General features: G+C 41.9%; 1 protein-coding gene across 1 annotated transcript in view; it reads right to left on the bottom strand.

Moving 5' to 3' along the window:
* Nucleotides 1–1,091: 1,091 nt before the first annotated feature.
* ATP6V0E1 (ATPase H+ transporting V0 subunit e1) overlaps nt 1,092–21,999 on the bottom strand; it is a 39,380-nt gene continuing 18,472 nt past the window's right edge. The window contains exons 3-4 of the mRNA XM_058546117.1: nt 7,833–7,962; nt 1,092–1,578 (exon numbers count right to left, since the gene is read on the bottom strand). Coding sequence (XP_058402100.1) covers nt 7,869–7,962 — 94 coding nt within the window. The 3' untranslated portion in view covers nt 1,092–1,578; nt 7,833–7,868. The remainder of the gene's footprint in view (nt 1,579–7,832; nt 7,963–21,999) is intronic.

The following is a 21,999-nucleotide window of genomic DNA, read 5'->3' as shown; positions in this document are numbered from 1 at the left end:
GCCATGCACAGTGGCAGAATTATTCCTTCCCACCCGAGACCCAGGGTTGGCTCCTGGCCAGTGCAACTCTGAGAGAGACAGGGTCGCAAGTGAGAAGTGCTCTAGAGTAGAAATTAGAAAACATGGACCCTACTACTCCCCAGTCTGCCTCTAACCAGCTACATTAAACTGGGCAAGTAACTCTCCCTGTCTGATTCCTTATCTATAAAATGATGGGATTAGCATATATCACTATGGTCCCTTCAACTTCAAATCTTCAGGCTTTTATGGATTCCATGAAATTAGCTAAAGAGGCCCTGTTGCTGGAAATGCAGTGTGGAGTTGCCTAACTCTCAGGAAAACCTCAAGTTCAAAATGAAAGTAAAGAATGGAAAAAAAGAAACGAAAGCAGGAGAGTCACTTCAACTCGAAACTCTCTTTGGTCATAAGAATAGCAAAGCAATGAGTTCAGATAGTTTGGAAGGAATAAAAATGCAAACTGCAAAACAGGAAATCCACTCTTGGCTGGCTGTCAAAAAGCCATGGGCTGGTGAAAATTTTAGATCCATTTTAATTTCTTAAAACTAATAAAGTCCCCAAATTAGTGAATTCTTTAGATGCCTGGTACCAAAACACAGAATTACCGTCCCCATCCCAGGCTTTTTAATCACTCTTGATTTCTTCAGTCCTATTTCTGAGGGTGTGATGGTACAAGGAACTGCTGGCTCCACCTTGACCCCGTGGCTGGGACTGACCCTCTACCTACACACCATCATAACCACTTTTTTATGGACAATGATCAAACATGCCTTTGTATCAGAGTTCTACGTATACCGACCTTACCTTTCAGAATAGCATATCAGCTCTTGAACTTGCAGGGACCCCAATTTCCACATCTTTGATTCCTCCCATGCCTTGGCTACAGCAAGCACTCAAATGTTTACTGAATGATTCAGAAAAGTACTTACCAGTCTCTTCAGGTATGTCAAACAACACGGCCAGGTTTATACATCTGACCTAAGTTTGAACTACAAAATCATTTTTTAAAAAGGCATTATTATCTAGAGATAGAAAAGCTTATAAAAATGCACTTAAAAAACACCGAAACCAGATTTCCATAGAAAGCAGAAAAATAATTTATTCAAAAAGATGGCAGAAATAAGAAATTCTTCCTGAAAATATACTTTGGTATAATTCTCTTGGGACAGATCTTCCCTCTGAACATGCTCTCCTACTGACTGCCCCACTGGAGTCTCACTGTCTTGCAAGTTTTTAAACACTTCGCTGATTCCCATGTCGTGAGCAGGCAGGAGCCATCTTCAAAATCCACAGGTTCCCAGGAGAGTATTTCTCAGAAGAACAGCACCTTCTATCTCAGAAGAGTGCATAAACATTTTATGGAGTCAGCACAGTTTAGGTTATGTAGGCACATAATTCATCAAAGTGTAAAAAAGGTGACAGGAAAAATACTGCATTGTAGAATAAAATATTCAAATACGGTGTGAATGTTTAAGGCAGCTGATAGTCAAAACAGGAGAGTCAAGGAAGGTGCTCTGGGTTTGGAGGTGATTTTGCATCTAGAGGAATTCTCTTCGTGACCTGCAAAACAAAGCCATTCTAGTAACTAGTCCTTACAATTTCCCCAGGAGGGCAAAAGGTTAACATCAAGAAAGTCAATCAGGCCAACAATTTAAAATACACAGTTGCTCAATAAACACTTGAATGAAAAGTGGGCTCAATTAATGTGCAAGCGTGGGTAGGTTTTGCAGGGCTGTGACGAAACATTACCAAGGATGCTGCTGACCTGGGGATCATAAGTCACGGGCTGTGTCACCGGACCAAGAAGAGTGGTGCTAAGTCTGATTGTACTAGAATCTAATGGGTTCCAAGAACCTGTATTTTCCCTCCCCCTATTACAGCAAGGAAGCAAGCTTCCCACAGGCGTGGCAAGCTTTTCTCTCTGTCAGACTCCCAAAGAGCAGGCTCCTTGGTACTCAAGGTTGCTCCTGGTTTGCTCCCCGTTCTTGCCACAAGTGTAGGTGACAAACTTCTAGAAGCTTAAAGCTGCAACACCACCTTTGCAGAGCTGGCAAACACTTAAAAACAGGTATCTTCACACATTAAACTAACAGTGGGTGCATAAACTCCTCTATATAAACCTTATTTTATAAGGTTTATATTTTATAAGGTTTATATAAAGCAAGCCACATACGCTACTTTTGAAACTAAAAAACCAATAAAGAGAAAACAAAAATGAAATAAATAGTGTCTTTCAAAGGCAATTTCCACAGAAGGCTTGAGTTGGCTGGTGTATAAGAAAACAAGCTGATTATGACACGTAATTTGCCAGAATGTTGAGCTTAAGTGCAGGTAGGGAGAGGGGCTTGTTAAATTCGGATGAGACATGGTTTGCAGCAGTCAGGTCTGAGAAGAGAGAGAGAGCTGATGGGCCCTTGAGCTTTTCCAAATCAGTGGGCACCACCAGAAGAATCCAGAGCGCGGTGTGATGAAATGATAGGTTTCGGGGCCGGTCCGGTGGCACAAGCGGTTAAGTGGGTGCACTCTGCTGCAGCGGCCCGGGGTTCGCTGGTTTGGATCCTGGGTGCGCACTTACACAACGCTTGTCAAGCCACGCTGTGGCGGCGTCCCATATAAAGTAGAGGAAGATGGGCATGGATGTTAGCCCAGGGCCAGTCTTCCTCAGCAAAAAGAGGAGGATTGGCAGATGTCAGCTCAGGGCCGATCTTCCTCACACACACACACAAAATGATAGGTTTCCCAAGGCCTGGGGCCCAAGGTGCCCAGAAGTGAACAGGAGACTGCTGCTAATAAGCCTTACTGGTGCAAGCTGGGGCAGTCCAGCCGCCCTTGATGGTGGAAAGCACCAGACTGCTGGGGTTCCACTAAGGCAGGACGCTGCAAACAAAATACATTCAACTTGAGATGGAATCAGAGACCGTTTTTACAATGCACTAAGACTGGAGGAAGAGGAGAAAGAAGTGATTGAATAGGTTCAGACCCTAAGTGACAGGGAAAACTACATCAGGAACCGAAATGGAGACATAACTGAATTTGAAGTGGCTGCAGAATCTCCAGTCAGAGAGGTCAGAGTAAAAGATACACTTTTTAACCACAAAACACGTTGCGCTGTTTAACTTTTCAAAAGAATGGCTTAATTTCAACCTCTCAACAGATCACGCACCCCTTCAGAGCCCACAGCCTCCCCTGAAATCCCCTCTCAGTACCATGCACCTCATGAGCACTCAAATATTTTTGGAATGCATAGAAAAACAGCTCCCTGGGGCAGAAAAGCCTAATTACCAATACCTTCTATTCCTCTTGTGTCCAGACTTTGTAATAAAATAGCATTTCTGCCCTTTAGGACTGCAGTAAACCCTATTAGCTCATCTAACATATTACAATGGTGTGTTAAACCGACTAACTTACAGGACACGAGGTGTGAAGCCAAATCCACTCCAAGGAGATTTCATATAAGCATCACACCCCCAGGGTGGTAGGAAAATGGGACATGGACAAACACGGCAACCTTGATGTGACAGTTCCATAAACATCTTAGGAATGTAGGAGAGGCAGACAAGGCTGGCAGGGGGCGAAGATGGAGTGAGCAGTGTTCTTGGAAGTCCTGGGCAAGATTTCCAGCCAATGAACACAACATGCCATCACTCAGCCTATCAGCAATAACCAGGGCTCAGCTCCTCAATACACAAAAGAAGATCAGGGCAGTGAAAGAGGCTGAAGCAGCACTAGATCAGCGAGGTGTTGAATGTGTTGAAAGACCCATTCAATTTCATCTGTATAAAATCATTCTAAAGCGCTCATGACTGCTCCTCATTTTTCTCTGCTGAATACCCTGCCTGGCTTACACCTCCTACTTTTTAAATCGGGCATCTTAAATCATGTACAAAACCAAACACCTTTCCTTACCAGGGGAAGACAGGCCTAAATCTGGTCTCTGCACTCCTTTATCACCTCACTGTTGTGTAAACGTACAAAGTGCAAAAGGGAATGTGGCTCAATCTTCTGATTTTACCACCAAGAAAAGTGAAGTCCTGTCTTAAGAGTGCTATTTGCTCCACTGCTAGGCAGAGACTGGATCTCTGGATGCAATCACTCCAGGGGCCCAGCGTTATGGTGCTACTGTAGTCACCATCTCAAACACAGAATAAAAGTGACATGGTGTTCATCATTAGGGTTTGCCTGGCTGTACCCTCCTACTTCCCGGCATTTTGCATCTAAAGAAACAATCTTTAACAGAAGGGTCTCAAGCAGCCTGGGTGTCTGCTGTGGACCAGAGTGCACACTTCAGGAATCAGCCAATCAGGTTCACAGACAAGTGAGACTGAAAAGAATGGGCAAGTGAAACCTTCAGACCCACACACTCATGTTATTTGGGGCCAAAGGGCCCAATTTTCATATTACAAGGGAAGGAAACAAGGCTCTGAGAAGTTAAGTGAAAGGAAATAGTGGAAGGAGATCCAACTCTGAAGGCTGAAGTTCTCAGCTTTAAACCCCAAACAACATCCTTACCTAACATTCACTATAGTTAAAAGGAAGAATGGGAAACAAGTGAATGTGACGGAAAAAAGGCAGGTAAAAAAAAAAAATTATCTTATGAATCAGATTTTAAAAAATCTCTATAAAAGGGAAATCAAACTCCTTTGGACAAAGACAGAACTCTAAGAAAAAAAAAGCTGACTACTGACCTATTAGGTTGGCAAAAATCCAGGTTGTGAGGAAACAGGTACCCTCATATATTGTCAGTGGGAATGCAAAAATGGTACAATCTCGATAGAAGGGAATGTAGTAATATCTAGAAAAAGTATATACATACCTTTAACCCAGAGAGTCCATTTTCAAGGAATCTAACACAAAGATCACTGGCAAAAATATAAAATGTCACATGCAGAGGACAGCACTACGGCTTTATTTATTTATTTATTTTTTAAAGATTTTATTTATTTATTTTTTTCCCCCCAAAGCCCCAGTAGATAGTTGTATGTCATAGCTGCACATCCTTCTAGTTGCTGCATGTGGGACGCAGTCTCAGCATGGCCGGAGAAGTGGCGCGTCGGTGCACGCCCGGGATCCGAAGCTGGGTCGCCAGCAGCGGAGTGCGCTCACTCAACCGCTAAGCCACGGGGCCGGCCCATTACGGCTTTATTAACAATAGCAAAGGACTGGAAACAATCCAAAAGGACATCAATGGCTGTAGAAAGAATTGAGGAAGATCTCTATACACTGATAGAAGCAATCCCTAGGATATATTGTTCAGTGACAAAAGAAAGGTACAGAGGGGCCGGCCCGGTGGCGCAAGCAGTTAAGTGCGCGCGCTCCGCTGCGGCGGCCCAGGGTTCGCTGGTTCAGATCCTGGGCGGGCACCGCCGCACCGCTTGTTAAGCCATGCTGTGGCGGCGTCCCACATAAAGTAGAGGAAGATGGGCATGGATGTTAGCCCAGGGCCAGTCTTCCTCAGCAAAAAAGAGGAGGATTGGCACTGGATGTTAGATCAGGGCTGGTCCTCCTCACAAAAAAAAAAAAAAGAAAGGTACAGAACACTATATATAATATGATATCTTTTCTGTAACAGCTGTGTGTGAGGGGAGGATGGACACATATGTGCACACACACACATATATATGTATATATATGAATGTATGTATTTGCTTATCTTCACAAAATGAAAACTGGAAGGATAGATTTCTCTGAATCTATCTTGCTTATAATTTTGACTTTGGAAATATGTTTTACATATTTAAAAAATAGTAGCAAATAAAAAAATTACTATGAATTGAACACAAAATAAAACAACTTAATCTAACTATATATCAAACTGATAACCACTAGAGGAAATAATTATTTCAAGTGACCATAGAAAAAAGCATTTTGTTCTTTTTTGTTCTAAGGACAAATAAAGCAGCAAAGAAATCCTAAGGTGCATTCAATAAACTTATAGTTAGTAGTTACATTGGTGTTATTTTGAAACTACTTTATATGTATTGTAGAATAATGAAAGTAAATAATTAAGTTACTGTCTTTAGGGCTGGCTCAGTGGCATAGAGGTTAAGTACTCGCGCTCCGCTGCTGGTGGCCCGGCTTCGGATCCCAGGCACGCACCGATGCACCGCTTGTCAGGCCATGCTGTGGCGGCATCCCATATAAAGTGGAGGAAGATGGGCACGGATGTTAGCCCAGTGCCAGTCTTCCTCAGCAAAAAAAGAAGAGGACTGGCATGGATGTTAGCTCAGGGCTGATCTTCCTCACACACACAGAAAAAGTTACTGTCTTTAGGAGCCAAGATTTTCAGCATATGTGAATGATATTCAAACCAAAGAAGTTAAGTAAAAACCCTGAAATGTTAAATTCAAATTAGAAATACTAACATGAACTCATGACTTTTTTTCTTCTTAGAAGTACATACTTCTTGGCTCTGTCCACCGTAAAGGCTTAGAAGCAACAACACCCCAGCAGAAATGGACGTACCTAGGAAGCAGATCTTGGTTTTTAAATACCATTCCCACTGAAAAAAAAACCAGGGCCAATTGGGCTTGAGGACTGACTAGTGAACCAGGGATCCTTGCAGTGGGAAATTTAGAAAGCAGCTGGAGGAACAGCTGATTTCAAGTCTGGGACAGAAAACATACAAACAGGGATCTGGGACATCTTGATATCACCAGAAAGTAAGGAAAATATCCAAGACTACTATCAAAAGGACACAGAAGCCAGTCTAGACAGGCTCCCATAGGCCAAAGAAAGAATAATTGGATATAAAAAGGTGAATAAATGTAATTGATTAAAATTAAAAAGGAAAGAAAAGAAAACCTCACTGGATACCCTGGGGGTAACTTGGGCACCAACATCTTACTCTGAAAATTAAAAGAAAAGAATTAAATACGTATTTTGCTTTTCCTGTATGATCTACATTTCAAGGTTACTAAATAACCCTAGTTGATGAGAGAAAGTTCATTTTTATAGAAACATTTCATCTAATCAAATGTAGAAGTAATGACAGAACTAGAAAATCACCCTTCTATAATTGCTACTGAAATGCTTAATTCAGGCTAAGATCATCAATGGATAAAACCACTGGATGAAGGTTGACAGAGAACTTTACAGCTGGAGGGACCAGGCTGTCATTACCTGAATCCACTGATCATCTTAGCATCACTAAAGATAGGAGAGCCAGACGTCATATCTCCTGATATGAGGCGATATGAAGGTCACATACCACCTAAGAAGTACCCTTGCCAAAAAGGTTGAACCAGAATCTAGTCAAGCATTTAGCACTGACTTCCATTTATCAAAATAATGGAGGTAGAGGAAGACACTAAATGACAGGTTGTCTGACTCTTAGCCTGTGAATAAATCTTTCCACTATACCACTCCTTACCTTTCTGACCTTCAGAACCAATAAAACCTGCTATTTTAAGACCAATTTTCAGAACCACTTCCAAAGCATTCCAAAGTCTCTCTTTATCCAAAGCATTCAGAAGTGCCCTTAATTTTATATGTCAGCCACTTCTTAAAGTTGCTGAATCTTGCAATATCAAGTATAAATAATCACGTTCCTGAGCTGTGTCTGATAGACTGCATGCAAACTTACTTTATTTAAAGAGCAGGGTAATAGCAGAATTTAAGAGAATCTTACGGACAAATCCTTTGGTAAAGTGAATGGCCTAAGTTCCAAATTTATTTCTGCTCTTCAGATCATGTCTGCTTTCAGCAGCCTGCCCTTGCCAAGTGTTAAAATTTAGCCACAAAATTCTGAGGAAAAGTCAAGGCAAACTAGCTGACTGACTGACAAGACTGACGTGGAAGGTCAAGGGTATCGTTACCTCAACGACTGAGCACTAGACAGCGGGTCTTCTCCCTCAATGCCAGTGATGCTTGAGATACCAGATGGTTTCATTTTTCAGCTGTGGTCCAAAGAGAGGGTTGAGTTGGGCCAGAATTGCAATCAGCCAACTAAAAGAACAATGGGGGAGAAACGACAACAAAAAGTGGTGAAATCATGTTGGAACTAGACCATTTTCAATTAGGATTAAAAAAAAAAGTGCTTCAGTAAAACTTAAATCTATTCTGTTGAGACCAAACCTTTAATACACTTAAAGTTCATAACACATTGTGCTGATGGGAGCATGTCGTGCAACAAAATGCTTCACAGAACACACCCTGCCTTCATTTCGATACATATCAACAAAGCGGTGAGGTTTCATCACAGTATGTCTCTGTCTTTTCTCTCATTCTCTTAATTCCAAGTATCCAAGGTTTCCTGGATTCATGTATCTTTACCTCAGAGTGTTTTTACCTAATCTCAATTTATCATCATCACAACTTCCAGGCTCAGGGTGTCACGTTATCCATTCTCCAAATGCTAAGACCCACATGTCCATTGTTACTGGTACAGCCAAGGTTAAATTTCAGCCCACCATCTCGCAATTAGACTCCAAAACTTGAGCTCACCTTCTCTAATCACCATCGCCACTCAAATATGTGACACATCTTTTGAGCCTCAGTGAAGCTGAACCAAGTGGGCATTTAATTCCTCCTGCTTACTTGAGAATCTAAGTAACAAGGTATTCCTCTGTATTATAGACTAATTATGGAGGAGTACAATCGTGTTACATATTACCTCAGGGATGGGAGTGAAAAGCAGCGCATAGTCAAAATTGTTTTTAAAATGTTCTTATACTGCTCACAAAGTTCTGAATAAATGGTTTTATATCTGATAGAGTAATTCATATACCTAACGAAGTTTGAGAATCACTGAGTTAAGACCAAAGCAAAGAACAAAAAGATAAGATAGTAAGCAAATGTCTGGCCATTCCAACCATTCCAGGTTTTACTTATTAAACAAATATTTAACGAGCACCTACTAGGTTCCCGGCCCCGGATACAAAGGAGAAAATGAGCTATCACTACCCTCACAAAGCTTACGTAATATAATGTCCGGAAGGAAACAAAGTGGGGTGAAGAACAGAGAATGATGGAGGGAGTGGGGCTATTACTTTGACAGGGTGGTCAGGGAAGGCTTTTCCAAGGAGGCAACGCTTGAGTGTGGACCAGAATGAAGCAGAACACACGCTGCCTCTAATTCCTATTCAAAGCACATGAACTGATGAGAATTTCTCTCATTTTCTGGGAGTAGGTGTGGTAAACCTACTCCTGCCTCCATCTCCTGACCTGGGAGAGTGGCTTTTGGTACCATAATCTGATACTGCTATCCTCTCTGCATGGGGTACAGGGAATTGCTGTCTAAGGAAAAGGAGATATATTGCTACAGCAGTCTCTTTCTAAAATTTAGGGCTTGAAATTCCCCTATAAGAGGGAAACGAGCCAAATCCAACCAGGCCATTATCTGGTTGGACCTCTTTTCTTCCATTTGCTGTCATTTTTAGAGCTCTTCCAATCAAAGGATCAAAAGCTGACTCTCATCACCCACGGTCAGACTGCTGGAGAATCTGCCAGCCCCACACCTGAAGCTTGCACTTACAGAAACAGTGCCCCTATCCTCCCCACCAAAGGAGGTTTTGTGACAGGAAACACGATACCTGAGAAAATCAGGCCAAAACAGATACCTCAAGCTGACTCACTTTATAAACAAAAAGTTAATTCAGATGAGATTCTCTGATCTGTCCTTAGAACTAGAGTATTAAACACAAACAAAATACCAAGACTTATAGTTAAGGTTTAACATCTATCCGTCACTGTAAAAAGAAAGAGGAGGAGAGCACAGGCAGACACACTGAAAAGCTCTGTGACTGCAGTGAACACTGACAGTGCAGAGCTGGGAGTCATGGAAAATTCCACACAGACCCAGGACTTCCCCAATCCCAGCAGGCAACAGAAGCTGACTGTAAAACAGTTGTCCATCTTTTCGTAAGAGACTGAAGTAACTGGCCAATGCTTAGAAATCTGAATTAAAAATATGTTAGAACCTGAGCTAGTCTGTCTCCTTTCCTCACCAAAAATACATAGTACCGAATAAAAACACCATCTCCCAGCACTTTGTATGAGCAGTGCTTCTCAATCCTGGCTGCACATTATAATCACTCACGGAGCTTTTAAAAATTACTGATGCTATACTTTACATGTAATCTTTCTTTTAATTCTCTCAGACACAGTTAAGGAAACTGAGGCAGAGAGAGGCTAAATGGTTTGCACATGGTCACAATACTAATTAGGTGGTGGTAGCTCCCGAAGCAGAAATCAGGTCAGACTAATATTCTCACCACAGAAATGACCTTCTGAAATATTTTAACTGCCGACATTTCAGGAGGCACCAATTTAGCAAAATCTAAACTGTCTGGGAGTTAAGAAAACAAAGAACCCATCTGCTGATTACTGATTAAGTCCATCACAAGCCTTTGGTACCTGAGGGAAAGAAGAAATATCCAGACAAGAACGATGTTCACTTCGCTTGCTGAGATCAGTATTCATAAACTTTTTTGAATTTAATTTTATATACTATTTTTAATGTTTCAAATCAAGGAAAACATCTCACTTAAAAAAAACCCCAACAAACCACAGTCCAAGAAAATTCCTTGGGAAACAGCCCAGGCCAGTTCCTTTGAAATTTCATGGAGGAATTATCCCCCTTTAAGCAGCTGAGCTCTGGGCCTGCCCTTCTGACTACCACTTGACTTAAAATTTCCCTTTAAAGCTGATAAACATGGCGGAGAACTGGAAGGAGAAAAAAATCCATTCTGAATTGATGGAAGTGTGTGGAGGAAGAGGTCATATTCCAATGAATCTATTACTTCATGTGTCCAAGAAAAGAGAACCAAATGTACCCTTCATATTTGCCCAAACTGTTCCACATGTCTCCATAACCTGAAGTCCAGACTAAAACTAACCATCTGAGATTATTCAAACTACTGAGGCAGCTATGGTGCAGTAATATGTTTCAAAAAATTGCAGAACTGGAACGGACCAGAGGTTAAGTCCATGTTCCTCATTTTAACAACGAAGAAACTATGTCCTAGGGAGCTTAATACCCTACAGTGAATCAGTGATAGAGCTGGAAGGGGAGCCCAGGACTCCTGAGTCCCACTCTACCAGGCTGCTTCCACAGGGTATTAAGGATGAAACAAATGAAGAAGCCTAGGAGTTCCTCACTGATTCCACAACCATTTACCAATGCCGTGCTCCACGTCAGACTCTGAGGATGCAAAGAGGAATCGGTAGGGGCCACCTCCCAGGGGCCCATGAGCTTAAGGAGACAAACCAAGGATAGTAGTAGAGTGTGCTTCTGTAGAGATATGCACAGCAGCTTTCATTCTACAAACACTCTCTGGCCCCTTATCATGAGCTCAGCTCCTGGTTATCAGAGTTCTCCAAGCATAAAACACGCCCTCCCCACAGAGAAGCCTATACTCAGCTCTCTCAAATCTTGCTTTGTTCTTCTGTTGCACATTCAGATATGAGAACAGGGAACAAAGGCACGGTCCTTCCTGGTGATGCTTAGATCTAGTGGATAACTGCCCGGCTTCCCTGCTGGAATGGGAGAAGTCTGGCTAGGCCTTCTCTTCTGATCCACCGTCCCTCCAGCGAGGGCCATGATAGGAGTGATCTCCATCAGTGGGCTCCTTAAGAGACAGCAGAGATGCAGGAGATCGACTTGTCCCATTTCCACCGAGATTGACCTCTGTCAAATCCCCTCATCCCAATCCAATGACACAAACTCTTTCAAGAGCAGCAACGTTATTAGATGCGATTAGAAAATACGGGATTCAGAATTAGACAGGGTTGGATTTTAATTCCAGCTACACCAAATATTAGTGGAGTGACTCCAGGAAAGTGACCTTATATTGTAAGCCTCAGTTTTCCGTTTTGTAAAGTGAAGATAATAATCCCTGCCTCAAGCTGTTTAGAATTAAAGAGATAATATATAAAAGTGCTCTGTGTAGTAGCTGAAAAATAGATGTTCAATAAATACTAGTTATTCCTTCTCTTTGTGAGACAGCTAAAAATGTATTCATGCCACGGGATGAAACACAACCTATTTACTTTACAAAGGAGTTTCTCATGTAGCACTGAGTCATTCGCGTCTCCACCTCCTCTCCCGCCCCCAACTCCTCGGTGGTAGGCAGAATTCTAAGACGTTCCCCCAAGATTGCCAGCCCCTGGCATATACACACTGTCTAAACCTGGGATGGTGAATATGATAGGACAGCCACTCCTGTGATTAGATTATGTTATATGGTACGGCTGCCTTTAAGAAAGGGAAATTATCCTGAGTGGAACTGACCTAATCGGGGTGAGCTCTTAAAGGGGACAGGACTCTCCCTGATGACGGGTATTTGGAATGTGTGTATCACTTATGAATTTACTGCCAATCAGCTTGGAACACATCCTTTAATATGTGCTCTGTAATAAATAACCGAATTCTTTTTTCTCCTTTGAAGTGAGCACAATGTTAAGCTTTCTCAGCAGAGAGAGCTGGAGGGACACTGCAGGTACGGGCTGGAAGGTGGCAGAGCAGGCATGAGGACATTCTGTGGAGCCTGCACAGCCTGAGGCCCAGAACATGGCTGCTCTCTGATCTTGTGGCCTCGGCCTGGAAACAACCTTTCTGCAGCCTTCTTGACTTGGAAACCAGAGCCTCTGCATGACCTACAGACTTTGAAGGCCTCCTGCTGGTACTGGCACAGAGACTTCCACTACATACCAATGCCACTGACTGCCCGCTCTCCTGCCCGCGTACTCCAGAGGGTGGCCTAGTGCTTGCCCACCATCTCCAGACCAACTCCAGCCTGGCCAAACCAACGAACTTCTCTACATCTTGGTGGGCTGAACCACCCTTCGCTAAAGAGGTTTGAATCCCCCCCAAGCTTATCCTTCCTTGGGTGCTCTCCCTCAGTCCTAGGGTACCACATAGAGTTTCCTGATATTTACTTGTTTGTCATAGTTAATAATAATTATGTTAAACTTCCCCTGCTTAATCTACTGTGTGGTTTTTATCTTCTTATTGGACCCAGATTGCTACAGGATGAGAAGGATTGACACAAAGGAGAATCTCTGTCGCTGGCTTTGAAGACAGAGGTGACACATGTCAAGGAACGTGGGTGACCTTTAGGAACTGTGAGCTGCCCCCCACTAACAGCCAGCAAGGAAACGGGACCTCAGTCCTATACCCACAAGGAACTGAATTGTGCCACAGCCATGGGAGCTTGGAAGAGGGCCCCAAGCTGCAGATGAGAAAGCACAAACTTACTCTCCATTAACCTTATGCCAACCCTGTCTCCACCATGGCCCTTTCAGAATGTAGGAATAGGCCTTATTTTTGCCAGCTCTAAATTTGAAATATCTTTCCTTTATTTTCTCCATATTTTCTACACCAGGACTTCCAGTTCAATATCTGTAACAATATTCTTATCTCCCAAATTACAAAGGAAAGGATTATAAAGTCAGAGTAAGAAAATTAAACTTTTTCATGTAACAGATAATAATATGCTGGGCCAGGTACCTAGATTTCCCTTCCACTATAAACAGGCAAGATATCCAAATATTTTAACTGTATCCATGACAGAAACGTAAGCAATTCTCAGACCAAAAAACTAAGAAAAGGCAAGTACCCAGAGAGGAAAATGAAGTGACTGCAGGTTGCTTTCCACACCTTGCAAGCACAGACAAAACCAGACAAACCTGAGCTTTTGTTTTCAGACCTCACAGGGCCTGGGAAACAGTAGACAAAGCCCAGGGGCCATACAAGGTAGAGAGTTTAATGTAAGTTTCATTCCCCACCCCACCCCCAAAAAAGCTGAGACTCCCCAAAGGGTTCTAAGTAAGGATAAATTAGACTGTACCCCCTCAAAAGGAATGCTAGGAAAATCAACTCTCTCAAATAGAAGCACCAAGAAGGAGAAAAACACTGCCACTGAGAACTGGCCTTCACGAAGGTTTGCAATTCAAATTCATTCTACATGGTTTTACAAAACCACATACTGAGAATTTTACTGAATTTAATGCCACACTGGTGATGGCCTTAGGCATCTGGCAGAAGCAATGTAAATCCTTTCTGGAGGAGCCCACCTTCATACCAGGCCTCAAAGAAGTCATACATATAAAATTATAGGGAAAATGAAGAGCTGGCAGTCAAATATAACTAAACACATATGGAAACAAGGCACCACAACTGAGAGCCAGCAAAGACAGCAAAGAGCAGACACAGACCTACAAGGACTTCAGATACTGGAATTACTAGATAACAACTAAAACTAAATTGTCTTAAGAAATAAGATAAGCTTAAAATATGTGCAGGGAGAAAGAAGCAAGGAAGGGAGGGAGGGAGGAAGGAAGTAACGGAGGGAGGGAGGAAAGAAGGGAGGGGGAAAACAAAATCGTAAAAGAAGCAAAAACAACTTGCATGGAAGTGAGAAAGATAATAAATACCTGAAAATAAACAAGTCAATAAGTGAGGTTCTGGTTCTGGTAACAGCACAGTAGCTTATATCAGACTCATCCTATAGACAGTAACTATAAACTCTGAACAAAATATGAAAAACAACTATTTGATGGTATTAGAGAGTGCTCAAAAGGAGGCAGAAACTGGAGGGGCCTGATCCTTGAAAGAAGGAAGCCACACGGGTACCCTGATACAGCACTTCCCTGAGGACACTGTCCAGGTTAGGTGTGAGGCAGGAGAACTGAAGCACAAGCAAGAAGCTGCCATCTTATTGGCTTGAGGCATCAAAAGATGAAGCTCAGAGCTGCCAGAGCAGGTGTAAATTAAGAAAGGAAAGCTCAGGGCCGGCCCCGTGGCTTAGCGGTTAAGTGCACGCGCTCCGCTACTGGTGGTCTGGGTTCGGATCCCGGGCGTGTACCGGCGCACCGCTTCTCTGGCCATGTTGAGGCCACGTCCCACATACAGCAACTAGAAGGATGTGCAGCTGTGACATACAACTACCTACTGGGGCTTTGGGGAAAAATAAATAAATAAACTTATATCCTCTCCTCTTTAAAAAACAAAAGAAAGGAAAGCTCAAAAAGAAGTTGCCACAAAGGGGTGCCCCAAAACCTGTGTATAAATTCCCCTTAACTCCTTGGCTGATCCCTGAACCAGGTATGTGCCCAGAGAAATGCCAAGAACTGGTGGAAAACACTGAGAAAGCTGAAAAGACAGACCAGAGATCTCAGCTGCTGCCTACCACTGGGGAAAGAGAACCTGGAGTCTGAAGTTAGAGGGGCTTGGTGTTTACACCAACATTTTCCATCGAAACCCCAGAAGGGCCACAACTTACCGGAGAACTCATTCTAATCTAAGGGCAAAACTGAAATAGATCTGCCTCAACAAAGTGTAAAATCAATCCTCCTACAAACTTAAGGTGATCAATTAATATTTAACTGTTTGTGAGAACAGAGTTTAACCTTTTTCAGAGGAACACAAAAATCCCGAGTCTCCATGCTCTATAATATCGAGTACAGTAGTCCCCTTTATCCATGGTTTTGCTTTCCACAGTTTCAGTTACTGCAGCAACTGGGGTCTGAAAATAACACTACGTCATCCACCTCACTTCATTTCATCATGTAGGCCTTGTACCATCTCACATCATCACAAGAAAAAGAAGAGTGAGCACAGTACAATAAGATACTTTGAGAGAGAGAGAGAGCCCACATTCATATAACTGTGATTACAGTATATTGTTATAATTGTTCTATTTTGTTATTAGTTGTTGTTAACCTCTTACCGTTCTCAATTTGTAAATTAAACTTTATCAGAGGTATATGTATAGGAAAAAACAGTATATATAGGGTTTGGTACTATCTGAGGTTTCAGGCATCCACTGAGGGTCTTGGAACATATCCCCCACATATAAGGGGGGACTACTGTATTTAGTAAAAAATAGACGTGCAAAAAACCAAGAAATGTGATCAACAGCCAAGGACAAAGGAATCAAGGGAAATGGATTCCAGGATGACACAAATGTTGTAGTTAAAAGGTAATGACTTGAAAGCAGCTCTTATATAACAAGGTTGGTTAGAAGATGGCAGAGTAGGAGGATCCTGAGCACCCCTCCTCCCACGGACACAACAAATCTACAACTACAAGTAGAATAATTTCCTCAGAAGGAGATCTGGAAACTGGATGAAATGAACCTCCACAACAAGGAATGACACCAAGAGGAGTGGAAGAGGCAGAGATACAGTTCTGCTGAAGAAAAAACCACACCTTAGCCATGGAGATTCACGGTCAGGAGTGATCTCAAATGTATGGAGCTTTTCCTGGAGGAGTGAGGGATTCAAGCTCCACATTAGATCCAGCACAGGAGAGATGAGACCCCAAAACAGCTGGCTTTGAAAACCAGCAGGGAATATGCCCAGGAAAACTACAGAACTTCAGGGAAAGGAAAACCTGCTCTTAAAGGGCTCACACACAGACTTGCTCGACCTGGAAATCAGCACAAAAACACCAGAGAGAAAAGTGCATAGTCCATTGGCAAAAGAGACTCACTTACTAAGCTTGGAGTGCCTCCCAGAGAAGCAGGAGGCAGCTGGGACAGCCCCAAAGGGACTGAGACAGTGGTGGCAGCCATTTTTGTGATCTAGTTCAGCTGTGCTGATGTCAATGCTGGCAGGTGCCATTTTGGAATCCTCCATCTGGCCTGTTAGTTGGGGGGGTTAGGAAGGGCTGCCCCACCCACTAGGGCACCTGAGGGAGTCACGTGCAGCTAGGCACCCACAGGGGCTTGTCCCGCCCACCAATGAGCTAGCAGCAGTTGCCCCCAGCCTAGCAACCAGCCACACCATGGGCCTGCCCTGCCCACTAGTGAGCTCGCAGCAGTCATGTACCACCAGGACTCACAGCCAGGTGCATGCTCCTCCCAATAATGTGCCCACAGCAGCCACATGTGGCCAGGACTCGAAACCAGCAAGCCCAGGGGCCAGCCCTGCCTACCTGCTCGACTGCAGCAATTGTGACCTTGCCACAACAGAAGAGCACACACAGGCCACACAGGGGACACCCCTGGAACATGTGGCATGGGTGATGAGAGGGAGCACACTGCTGGACCCCATAAGACATCTCCTAAATAAGACCACTTTTCCCAGATAAGGAGATGCAGCTGATCTACTTAATACATAGAAATAAGCACAGAGAAACAGGCAAAATAAGGAGACAGAGGAATATGTTCCAAATAAATGAACACGACAAATCCTCAGTAAAAGAACTAAACAAAAGAGATAAACAACCTACCTGATAAAGAGTACAGAGTAATGGTCATAACAATGCTCACCCAAATCAGGAGAAGGATAGATGAACACAGTGAGAACTTCAGCAAAAAGATGGAAAATACAAAAAAGAACCAATCAGAGCTGAAGAATACAATCACTGAAATGAAAAATTCACTAGAGTGAATCAACAGCGGAAGATGAGATCAGCAATCTGGAAGACACAGTAGAGGAAATCACCCAAGCTGAACAGAAAAAAGAAAAAAGTATTAAAAAAAAATGAGGATAGTTTAAGGGACCTCTGGGACAACATCAAGCATACTAACATTTGCATTATAGATGTCCTAGAAGGAGAAGAGAGAGACAAAGGGGCAGAAAACTTATCTGAAGAAATAATAGCTGAAAACTTCCCTAACCTGGGTAAGGAAACAGACATCCAGGTACAAGAAGCACAGAGACGGGGCCGGCCCCGTGGCTTAGCGGTTAAGTGTGTGCACCCCACTGCTGGCAGCCCGGGTTCGGATCCCGGGCACGCACCAAAGCACCGCTTGTCCGGCCAAGCTGAGGCGGCGTCCCACGTACAGCAACTAGCAGGATGTGCAACTACGACATACAACTATCTACTGGGGCTTTGGGGAGAAAAAGGGGGAAAAAAAGGAGGATTGGCAATAGACGTTAGCTCAGGGCCAGTCTTCCTCAGCAAAAAGAGGAGGATTGGTGTGGATGTTAGCTCAGGGCTGATCTTCCTCACAAAGAAAAAAAAAGAAAAAAAAAGAAGCAGCACAGAGAGTACCAAACAAGAGGAACCCAAAGAGACCCACACCAAGAACACATTATATTAAAAGGTCAAGAATTAAAGATAAAGAGAGAATCTTAAAAGCTGCAAGAGAAAAGCAACAAGTTACATACAAAGGAATGCCCATAGACTATCAGCTGACTTTTCAGCAGAAATTTTATAGGCTAGAAGGGAGTGGCATGATATATTCAAAGAGCTGAAAGGAAGAAATCTACAACCAAGAATACTCCACCCAGCAAGGTTATCATTCAAATGGAAGGAGAGATAAAGAGTTTCCCAGACAAGCAAAAACTAAAGGAATTCATCACCACTAAACCAGTCTTACAAAAAAATGTTTAAGTGGAAAAGAAAAAGCAACAAATAGAAATAAGAAAACTATCAAAGAAAAATATCACTGGTAAAAGCAAATATATAGTAAAAGTAGTGGATTAACCACTTATGGAGCTAGAAGTATAAAGGTCAAAAGACAAAAGTACTAAAATCAACTATTTGTAAAATAAGAGATTAACGGATACACAAAATTAAAAGAGGTAAAACATGACATCAAAAACATAAAACATGGGGGGTGGTAAAAAATGTAGGGCTTTTAGAATGTGGCTGAACTTGAGAGACCATTAAATTAGTATAGCCTGCCAAATACATAGGTTGTTATAGATGAACCTCATGGTAACCACAAACAGAAACTGATAAATACACAAAAAATAAAGACAAAGGAACCCAAACATAACACTAAAGAAAGCCATCCAAAGGGAAGGGAGCAAGAAAAGAAAAAAGGAACAGAAAAGAACTACAAAAACATCCAGGAAACAAGTAACAAAATGGCAGTAACCACATACCCATCAATAATTACTTCAAATGTAAATGGACTAAATGCTCCAATCAAAAGACATAGGTGGCTGAACGGATTAAAAAAAATAAGACCTATATATATGTGCTGCCTACAAGAGACACACTTCAAATCTAAAGACACTCACAGACTGGAAGTGAAGGGATGCAAAAAGATATTCCATGCAAATGGAAACAAAAAGCAAGCTGGGGTAGCAATACTTCTATCAGTCAAAATAGACTTTAAAACAAAAACTGCAACAAAAGACAAAGAAGGGCATTTACCTAATGATAAAGGGAATGATCCAGAAGAGGATATAACACTTGTAAATATCTATACACCCAACATAGGAGCACCTAAATACATAAAGTAAATGTGAACAGATATAAAGAAATTGACAGTAACACAGTAATAGTAGGGGACTTTAGCACCCCACTTATATCAATAGATAGACCATCCAGACAGAAAATCAATAGAGAAACATCAGCCTTAAATGACACATTAGACTAGATAGACTCAATAAGATATGTCCAGAACATTCCATCCAAAAACAGCAGAATACACATGCTTTTTGAATGCACATGGAACATTCTCCAGGATAGAGCACATTAGCCACAAAACAAGTCTCAATAATTTAAGAAGACTGAAATCATATCAAGTATCTTTTCTGACCACAATGGTATGAAACTAGAAGTCAACTACAAGAAGAAAGCTGGAAAAGTCACAAATATGTGGAGATTAAATAAAATGCTACTGAACAACTACTGAGTCAACAAAGAAATCAAAGGAGAAATCAAAAAATACCTGGAGACAAATGAAAATATGACATACCAAAATCTATGGGATACAGCAAAAGTGGTACTACCAGGGAAGTTTATAGCATACAGGCCTATTTCAAGAAACATGAAAAATCTCAAATAAACAATCTAACATTACACCTAAAGGAAACAGAGAAAGAAGAACAAACAAAGCCCCAAATCAGTAGAAGGAAGAAAATAATAAAAATCAGAATGAAAACAAATGAAATAGAGACTAAAAAGCAACAGAAGAGATCAATGAAAGAGCTGGTTCTTTGAAGAGATCAACAAAATTGACAAGCCTTTAGCTAGGTTCACTAAGAAAAAAAGAAGGCTCAAATAAATAAAAATCAGAACAAAAGAGGAGAAACTACAACAGATACCACAGAAATACAAAGGATTACAAGAGAATACTATGAAAAGCTATGCACCAACAAACTGTATAACCTAGAAGAGATGAATAGATTGTTAGAATCACACAACCTTTCAAAACTGATTCAATTAGAAATAGAGAATTTGAATAGACTGATCACTAGTAACGAGACTGAAAAAGTAATCAAAACCCTCCCCAAAAAACAAAAGTTAAGGACCAGATAGCTTCCCCAGTGAATGGTACCAAACATTCAAAAAAGATTTAATACCTATCCTTCTCATACTCTTCCAAAAAACAGAAGAGGACAGGATGCTTCTGAACTCATTTTACGAGGCCAACATCACTCTGATATCAAAACCAGAAAAGAATTCAAAAAAAGAAAATCACAGGTCAATATTGCTGATGAACATAGATGCAAAAATCATCAACAAAATATTAGCAAACCAATACAACAATACATTAAAAAGATCACACACCACGATCAAGTGGGATTTATTCCAGGGATGCAAGGATGGTTCAACATCTGCATATCAATCAATGCGATACACCACATTAACAAAATGAAGAATAAAAATCACATGATCATCAGGGGCTGGCCCTGTGGCCAAATGGTTAAAGTTCTGCATGCTCTGCTTGGTGGCCTGGCTTCACAGGTTCGCATCCTGGGTGCAGACCTACTCCACTTGTCAGCCATGCTGTGGAGGTGTCCCACATACAAAATAGAGGAAGACTGGCATGGATGTTAGCTCAGGGCTAATATTCCTCAAGCAAAAAAAAAAGGAAGATAGCCAAAGGATGTTAGTTCAGGGTGAATCTCCCTCACCAAAAAAAAAAAAAAAAAATCACATGATCATCTCACTAGATGCAAAGAAAGCATTCAACAAGATTCAGGATCCATTTATGATAAAAACTCTCAATAAAACAGGTACAGAAGGAAAGTACCTCAACATTATAAAGGCCATATATGACAAACCCACAGCTAATACCATACTCAGTGGGGAAAACTGAAAGCTATCCCCTCTAAGAATATGAACAAGAGAAGGGCACCCACTCTTATTCAACATAGTACTGAAAGTTTTAGCCAGTGCAATTTGGCAAGAAAAAGAAATAAAAGGGATCCAAATTGGAAAGGAAGAAGTAAAACTGTCACTATTTGTGAATGACATGATTCTTTATATAGAAAACCCTAAAGAATACACCAAAAAAATATTAGAAACAATCATCAAATACAGTAAAGTTACAGGGTACAAAATCAACATACAAAAATCTGTTGCATTTCTATATACTAATGAACTAGCAGAAAGAGAAATCAAGAATACAATCTCATTTACAATTACAACAAAAAGAATAAAATGCCTAGGAATAAATTTAACCAAGGAGGTGAAAGACCTGTACACTGAAAACTATTAAGACATTATTGAGCGCCGGCCCCGGGGCTTGGCGGTTAAGTGCGCGCTCCGCTGCTGGCGGCCCGGGTTCGGATCCCAGGTGCGCACTGACGCACCGCTTCTCCGGCCATGCTGAGGCCGTGTCCTACATACAGCAACTAGAAGGATGTGCAGCTATGACATACAACTATCTACGGGGGCTTTGGGGGAAAAAATTAAATAAATAAAAATTATATATAAAAAAAAGACATTATTGAAAGAAATCAAAGAAGACATAAAGAAACGGAAAGATATTTTATGCTCATGGACTGGAAGAATAAACATAGTTAAAATGTCCATATTACCTAAAGCAATCCACAGATTCAATGCAATCCCAATCAGAATACCAATGACTGGGCCGGCCCCGTGGCTTAGCGGTTAAGTGTGCGCGCTCCGCTGCTGGCAGCCCGGGGTTCGGATCCCGGGATCGCACCGACGCGCAGCTTCTCCGGCCACGCTGAGGCTGCGTCCCACATACAGCAACGAGAAGGATGTGCAGCTATGACAGACAACTATCTACTGGGGCTTTGGGGGAAAAATAAATAAATAAAATCTTTGAAAAAAAAAAAAAGAATACCAATGACATTCTTCATGGAAATAGAACAAAGAATCCT

Source organism: Diceros bicornis, chromosome 1, assembly GCF_020826845.1.
Source record: "Diceros bicornis minor isolate mBicDic1 chromosome 1, mDicBic1.mat.cur, whole genome shotgun sequence".
In the NCBI taxonomy this organism is placed as follows: Eukaryota; Metazoa; Chordata; class Mammalia; order Perissodactyla; family Rhinocerotidae; genus Diceros; species Diceros bicornis.
The sequence above is the reverse complement of the archived record's forward strand: the minus strand, read 5'-3'. Positions and strand labels throughout refer to the sequence as shown.